At 32.7% G+C, this 8,763-nt stretch overlaps 1 protein-coding gene across 1 annotated transcript; it reads right to left on the bottom strand.

Annotated features, from left to right (window-relative positions):
- Positions 1–3,613: 3,613 nt before the first annotated feature.
- Positions 3,614–8,763, bottom strand: LOC125837100 (RING-H2 finger protein ATL38-like). Its single transcript, XM_049516244.1, has 3 exons — positions 8,445–8,763; positions 7,656–7,753; positions 3,614–4,331 (listed from the first exon to the last, which is right to left on the bottom strand). The coding sequence occupies exons 1-3, from the start codon at positions 8,601–8,603 to the stop codon at positions 3,917–3,919; spliced, it is 672 nt and encodes a 223-aa protein (XP_049372201.1). The 5' UTR covers positions 8,604–8,763; the 3' UTR covers positions 3,614–3,916.

The raw sequence follows: 8,763 nt of genomic DNA, 5'->3' as shown, positions 1-8,763 counted from the left end.
CTAATAAAAAATCTTGTGAAGTTTATTTCTATTTTCTACTAATACTACTAATGGTTCTTTCTTCTTCTTTGATGGTCTAATCATGAAACCACACAGTAATTGAACTTTAAGACTCCACCTTTAAATTAGTTGTGATTATATTTTAAGTAGACAAAATATATAAATGTGCTTTTTTACTTAGTCTCATCTGACATCTATGACTTTCAACTTTGCGTGTGCACTACTAGTCTATTAGACAAAGGGACGGAGCCACCTTGTGTTTAAAGGGTTCATCCGAACTCCTTTGATGAAAAATATATTATTCATGTATGGTTAAAGTAATTATATATATATAGTAGATGTTGAATCTCCTTTGGCTAGTTTGTATATATATGTCTATTTCTTCAAATTTTGAACCCCCTTAGTCGAAATCTTGGTTCCCCCACTGATTTTCCACTTAAAGTTGTTTAAAGTTGAATTGGTAGACACATGCGTCCTACATGGAAATTCACACCGGTGTTCTACGTGCATTATGACACATAGGTTGTGCGTCTATTTGTTCAACTTTATGCAAGTTTAAGTGTCTACTTGTGCACATTCAAAATTGAAGGATATAAATGCTGGCTAAGACTAAGTTAAACATGTTTATGTATTATGACTTTTAAATATTCTGTAAATATTTAATATCTATCTAGCGGTCCTAGAAGTGCAACTCAAAAGGAACTATTATTCTGTTCAATTTATGTGACATACTTTCCTTTTTAATCGATCTCAGAAAGAGTGATACATTTCTGTATTTAGCATGAGATGATTTATGACTAGACAAATATCTATAACTTATTTTAGACCACAACTTTTAAAAAGTCTTGAAAATTATAAGTGTGTGGAGGGACCAATGTCATTTTAATGTTCCATTTTATAGTTGGACATTAAATATAAATAGTATTATGGATGTAGAACCAATTTGCTCATTAGTCCAATCATGCATGTGATCATGATGTCCAGTATATTTCTAGCCTTGAGTTATGGGAAACAACTTTATGAAACCAATAAAGATGGTATGCCCCAAAACACAAGCAAACAATGCCTTAGCTACTTGTTTGCATATTTAAGACAATCTTCTTCTCCTATATTAGGCAAGGCTATTGCAAAAAACAATTTCTCAGTAAATAAAAGAGTAGTCTCATATTAATTGTTCACTTTCTTCTTTATATGTTTCTTAAGAAATCATTAATAAGAAAACTTTTTTGAAACTTTACTAATTTACCTCTTACTCTCTTCGTGTTTAGCCGATGGGAGCTTTAACTTGCCTCGGGTATTACAATATACATCCTTTTTAGAAACTCAATGTCCTCGCTGAGGTTATAAGGTCTATTAACTTGTCTAAACATAATTTGATTACTATTACTTTATATCGTTATGTAATACTAATTAAGGCTATATAAGAAAAAGAATATAGTAAACTCTCTTGATTAGGTAAAACAAAATATTTATTTCAATATATAGATCAAGTAAAATGAAATAGAAGGAGTATATCATTTGTCTTGTGGCATCTACATACAAAAGAGAAGTCATTAATGAACCATGTGAAGGGAAAAAAAGGAGGTAATAAGTCATTTTAAAACAACATTAATGATAACAGCATTTTCAGTTGGGAGTCTAACAAAAAGTGGTTAGCTGTCACTTAACATGACATCCAAAATTACTATCCTATGGTGAGAAAAAGCCCAAAATAGTCCTTATTTTTTTTTGGTTAAGAGTCAAAGTCATCTTTGAATTTTCAAATAGAGTAGTAATAGTCCTTCATGTTTGCAATAGTAGTGTTCTTTTGATCCTCCTCCAAACTTTTAGCTATTTTTAAAGATTGATTTTGTCCACAATTTTAAGTATGGGATGTTCAATCATCTTTTTATATATTAAATAGAAATAATAATTTCATGTGAAAGAAGACGATAAGAAGAGCACATTATTTTGTTCGGTAGAAATATTATTGCAACTAAAGTAAGAAGACCTTGACATATGACGTCGCGGGAAAATAAAATTTTATACTACTGCACATGAAAACGACATGATGAATCTCTCGATTTTAGCTGCAATAATATTTTTACCAAACAAAACAAGATTTTCCTCTTCTCACTTTCTCTCAAATGGAGTTATTATTTCTACTAAATATATTAAAAGACAATTGAACATTTCATACATAAATTATGGATAAAATCAATGATGAAAAATTGGCAAAAGTTTGGGGAAGGACCAAAAAAGCACCAATATTACAAACATAAGAGACTATTATTGCTTCATGTGAAAACTCAAAGATGACTGAGTCTTAATCCAAAGATAAAGGGTCTATTTTGGCCCTTTTCTCATCATATGTTCATATTAAGTGATGTTTTTACTTTTCAAAAAGGTACTATTTAATTATAAGTTAATAAAAATATTTTTTATTATTTATAAAAAAAAATTAATTAAAAATATCTCTTAATATAAATTGAAGGGAGTATTACTATTCTTCTATACTATATTAATTGTCATATTTCTTTTTTATAAAAAAAAAAGGTATTTTTACTAATTTATTCATAACTTTTTTCAATTATTATAGTTTACTTCCAAAAATAATTAATGTTAAAAATAAAATAAAGATAATAAGTAATTATATACTAATTTTATAAATTAATAAGTATTTTGGGACTTATATGTTTAATAATGCATGAAAACAAGGTTGAAGTACGAATCATTTTCAGTATTAAATTTTTCACCAATTAAGTGGACAAACTTTAAAGTATTGCTCTTTTCTTTCAAGCTTCTTTCTCAATTTGCTTCTATATTATGCAACTTTTGTTCCCTCTTCCGTTCACTTTTACTTATCATATTTGAATTTGATATATTTATTAAGAAAATAATAATCAATATGATTATTATACCACATTGTTCCCATTAATTATTGCATACACAATTTCATATATATTATTACAACATTAACATATTTATAAATTACTATTAGAATAAAATTAATTATTTAGATGTTAAAACTTTGATTAAACTATCTTGATTGAAATATTCTTTTTGTGTTAGATAATGAGATAAATTGTTTGTACTTTCTTTTAAGTATTTATACATATTTAAGGTATTAATATGTTTTGAAAAGCATAAGTTATAATTCCATATTACATGATTATATTTATATCGAAGACAAAAAAATTATAGTTACTAATTAATATACCACAAAATAATTTTATACAAATTTAAGTGTATTTGTACACACCCAAAGTTGGAGGGCATTGATGCCAACTGAATCCAAGTTAAAGGACATATTTATGTATTATGCCAATACCAAAATCAAACATAAATATACCTAAACACCGAATTAATTTGCCATGATAATGGTATCTTATTTTATAAATAGAAAATTGAAATTACCGAAATCAAAATTTTCAATACCGTACCATGCCCACAAGGCACACCCTATATTTACCTTGCCACAAAATACCAAAACCAAACTTAAAAAATTACCCAATGATACCAAATTAATTTGGCATGGTTATGGAATCATATTTTTCATGTCCACCCATATAATTTATCATGCTCTTGGTTCAATGTTCTTGCAAAAACATCATAAGAAAAAATAATCTATAGGTTCAAGTAAATAAATATGTAGATACAATCTTGATTCTTGTCTACTAAACTCATATATGTAATTGACATTGTTCAGCAAGGAAGCTGAATTAATTGATCTACAAAATTACCACCAATTTTCAAGTTGAAAACTGAAGTATAGCAAAATGTAAGGTACTCAAAAAATGAAAGAAACAATACTTTGCTATATTTACAAAAGGCTATGAGCAGTAAGTTATCTACCAAATCAAAATCCGAGCAACGGAATGAACGCGATACCTACATTGTGAAATCTTCGAGTCTCTGTGGTCTTGACTTCAAAAGCTTATGCATTTGATGGGCTCTCAACTTGCTTGTTTTCTGAGTTTTTCGTGTTCTGACTATCATCATTTGATATGACGTTGTTTCCTCTGACTGCCATCATACCAGCCTCGGGTGGACATTGAGCGTCTGTGGTGGAGTCCGTTCTCAGGCTGGAATGCCTCTGCTCAGCTGATAGACAAAGATTTGAACTAACATTCAGGGAGTCCATCTCAAAGTGAGATCGGATAGCTGAACTAAACAGTGGTTGCATAAATCGCTTTTTTTCAGGTGTTTCACGTAGAGAAATTCGACAAACTGGGCAAGTAGAGTGCTGCTGAAACCATATGTCAATACATGTTGCATGGAAAGAATGCCCACATATTGGCAAAATACGTAGCGCATCCTGCTTTTGATACTCGGCAAGGCAAACAATGCACCTATGACAATAAAGTTGGAGAAGTTATAATAAGGTAATTGGGTATGTTTTTATCTAAAGCACTATGGAAACAAGCTATGTATCATAGACACCTGCAATATGCTACAAGTTACAAGAGTTTCGAAACTACATCATACAAGATACACACATCATAAAAGATAGTAATAATATAAGTAAAAATCTCAATTTTTTTAATGAGAAAAGGGTGACATCCCTTAGGTTGTACTCCAACATCAGAGGTAGAGAATATGTTTAGCCACGCTTGTTCAGCATTCTAACAATGATTAAGATTCAACTATGGTCATATGCATGTCAAATGTATAGCCCATCAATCAACATCGAGACTATTTTACAAACGTCAATACGTATACTACATAGACTACTACAGTACATGCACAGTTGGTGATATATCACCAGAAAAGGGCCATTTCTCCTGTATGATGAATGAGGATGACTATACTACATTCGGGAGAAACATGGATGTAGCTTTCTTATTAATTAACTTTTTTTAATGACCGTAGTGTCCGGTTCAGCTTTCGTGCACCTCGACAAATTCCACGAGGATACCTGCCACCTCCCACCAGCAACATAGCAACGGGTACAAGATAACTCTATCCACCAAGGCTAGAAGAAATGGGAAGAAATCACCTAGTGTTTTTTGTCTTTGAGGGTCTGATGGTTCTCAATCCACTTCATTGACCACTATGCCACATGTATTTAGTTTTAAAGAGGTACTTTTTGGCACCCCAATTTCAAAATGCAATTTCTAATCTTGTATCTCCTTCAAGACCTCCCGATATGACATATCTATGGTCGTCGAAGCCCACTAGGATACGATAACACTTATCACTTGCATGACTCAGAGTTTCGATGGCCAGAATTGGAACCCAGAACCTACTCCCTCTGGATATCTCTAATCAAATTTCCACTCTCCACTTTCTTTGACATATTTGGATAACAGAATCAGTTTTGGACTGCTAATGGTTTGGTCATTCTAGTCCAAAAGTCATAAATCAATTATTTCCTTCCAAGCAGTTAGCTTCTCTGATATGAAGGCAAGTGCTCAAAATATATTGGATATACATAACAAGAAGATTGAACCATCTATATGATGCAAGCACATTGCACATAGATCTACCATACACCTTGTATATGATGTTTTTGACCCAACGCTAACCTGCCTTTTTATTCTTCAAAATCTGATACTTCAATGAGATATTTTTTATATTGACCAACAGAGACATATAAAGTCCAGGTCCAGATGGAGAAGATTAAAAACCCAAACAATTCTCGGTTTCCTATGTTGCTTCATACTAGGTGTACTGATAATGTACATGCATGCTAGAAGTTAGTAAAGTATATTAGGCTAATCATAGACTATAAGTCTCATCGAAGTTTCTAGTTTAATGGTCATACTCAATCCGATAAAAGGTGACATTATCGGTAGTAAATCGGATGATAAATAGTGTCCCAATGCATACAGTGAAGCTTGTAAGTATGCTAAGAAAAAGTAGTCTTACTATCCACTGAAACAGAGAGGAAAAAGTTAACAGCAACCTTTTAAATTTAATAGTTGTTCATATTTCAATCACATCAGTGGTACTGTGCAGTCTAATTAGACTTTTTTCTTACGATCGAGAAATCCTTCTGCGGCCAGCTCGAAGGACCAACCGCATCCCTCAGATAATGAGCCCGCCCCTCTACCCTTCTCCACTTAAATTTTAAGCTTAGGGGCTCGAACCTTAAACCTAAGTCACAAGTAACTCAACCTTTCCCACTTGAACTAAGCCTTGGGGAAGCCTATTGACAAATTTCAGATGAACAAAGCTTTAACAGTAAAAATGATTTGCATATTAACCAAGACATCAAAGTAGTGAACTTTTTCTCATTACTTTAAACATATTATGGTTAATGCCTGCGGTAATCCAAGATAAGTAGTGTTTTAGAGGTGTGGAGAGTGAAAGGAAATATTTCATCTTTAGTTCACAGGGAACTCGTTGATTATATTAAAGGTGAACCACTATATTCATTGACAAGGAATTTTAACACCACATGAAAGAGAAACAGGAAAATCAGAGATCTTCACATAGGTAAAATGCAATCATCTACTCCATGGTTCTCGAGAAATAAAAACATATGCCCACAATGTAGTCGGCGGTATTCTCCCTTTCCAGAAGGGAGGTAGCAGGGTAGCATCACATTGAAACCTAGAGGAAAAGGAAGAGGGGATTCTCAGGGCCTATGCAAAAGTTAAACAAATGCAGATGAGGATGCACCACTACCTTTGGTTCAACGTATACATATATATAGTTAAAAACTTTTTTAATCGTAAACCCCACTGATGCAAGTCTCATCTGAGCAAATGGTTATTTTAAAAGAGAAATACAAACAACCAAAGGACTTTAAAGATTTCAAACCTGAGCTAAATTTCAAGTATATCTCCACGAAGAAAGTATCAATCACCACTCAAAACAAGTTTAAATTTATGAGAATTTTACTCTGAGAGGATCAGTCCGGTCCAATGCATACTTATAGCTTTCAATAGGTAGGAGATCTCTACATGATCATATGCTCTCCCTTTATAACTTCAATCTCTATCATAACTCGGTCATAATTTAATGCCTCGTCGCTTAATGTTGGCTGTTGGTTCTCCTATATCTGGAGGATAACAGCACAACCAAAGCAAAGGGCAGAGCAAATGTAACTGAATTCAAAGGAACACCAGTTTGAGTGTGTGACAATTCTCTCAACCATGAAAGCCCTATTATTATGGCTGCGTGACCGCCTTATCCCAAATGATTCAAATAACTCAAATTTGGAACTAAATCTGATTTAGTTTCTCCAATAAAAATTCACTTTGCAGATCAAGTGGAATAAACACTTACTCTCGGTTGTTAAACTAAGTAAGAACTTAAGAAAAAACCATAAAAACTTAAATTAAGGGCAAGATAAAACTGTCTTGTAAAGTTTTACATGGAACCACCTATGTTGGTTCTTTAGATGTATTCACTAGGTTCCCACATACTCATCATTCGGACATCATATTAAAATTTAACCATGTGGACTTTACAGATGTATAAACGTCAAAAAAGTACAACACAATCTGAACACATATTCATAATGCTACTTCAGCTTCATTTTTTTAATTGTTATCTGTAATCCAACAAAATTTTCATTCCTGTTTTCAACAAATATATTTGCTTTCTGAAATCAAGAAAAAAATAGCCCATCTTATGAAGAAGTCAAGAACCACCCACTAGAAAGAAAAATGCTATTTATCTAAAGCTTGTATTATATGCAGAACTTGAAGCAAATATCAACTTACTGAGCATCTTCTGCAGAGGTAAAAAACACATCCCCGTACTTCTTTGTCGGGAAGTTGGCAACAACAAGAGGCTCGAGACCATGTAAACCACGCTCCAACTGTACAGGGTAAACATACACTACTATTATTTAACCAAAAACCAGGACAAGTGATTCATCAGAAAAAAATCATTCTGCTTCCACTAATAAAGAAGAATCCAACTAAAATATGGACTAAAATGCACTACTACTGTTTTAGTACTGTTACTGATCAATTACAACTAAATTTAGCTAGGATGTGAGGTAAAAGATGTGAAGTGAGGGGAATAAGACCTGCACGCACAAAGCACGACATCATCAAAACAAAATTGATGTTTGTTTGAAAGGCCTCAACATGACAAATAGAATGTCCCCAAAACCTCTTTAACAAACTACACATCAAAGACCTAAGTGGCCTACAGTATGTACTGTGTGCTGGCTAGACTACTCAACCAATCAAAACTCCAGTCATGATCAGATTACGTAGGCGCTTGAACGTACATATTATTTGAAAATCAGTGTTTGTTTTACACATTTGTCCACTATTTCAACTTCAATTTGATTTAGAGAATTTGTAACTGAAACACTGGTTGAAGAGTATTTCACTCACAAAACTTCTAACTTTTTTCCAAGTGAAATTCTGTGCAAACACAATTTCAACTTCAAATACTTGTTTTTTCAACTACTAGAAAATCCCAACAAGAAAACAGCATACAAATAAGCAACAAGATGTTGAAACTACTACTAAACCAGTAATGAAACAAGTGCTTACAATGCTAAGATCAGATCTAGAAGCATATGCGAAAGAGTGCCGTCTTGCATTCAATTGAATTCTTGCACAAATTAGCCTTGTGCACACAAATACTATGAACATGGTACTTACTGCAAATCCTATCACAGTCATCACCAAATTTGTCCCTGAAGATATCATTTCACCAACTTGTTTTTTTCCCAAAATAGCAACTTTACTGTCCACTCCAACAACCCAAGATTTGAATTTCCCAGAAAAGTTCAATTTTTGCTCCTCATTCCAAACATAAAACAAATTCTACACTATACCCAAACAACAACAACTAAGCCTCAGTCCCAAA

This window comes from Solanum verrucosum, unplaced genomic scaffold (genome assembly GCF_900185275.1).
Source record: "Solanum verrucosum unplaced genomic scaffold, falcon-dt-bn FXZP01000165.1, whole genome shotgun sequence".
Taxonomy (NCBI): domain Eukaryota; kingdom Viridiplantae; phylum Streptophyta; class Magnoliopsida; order Solanales; family Solanaceae; genus Solanum; species Solanum verrucosum.
The sequence above is the reverse complement of the archived record's forward strand: the minus strand, read 5'-3'. Positions and strand labels throughout refer to the sequence as shown.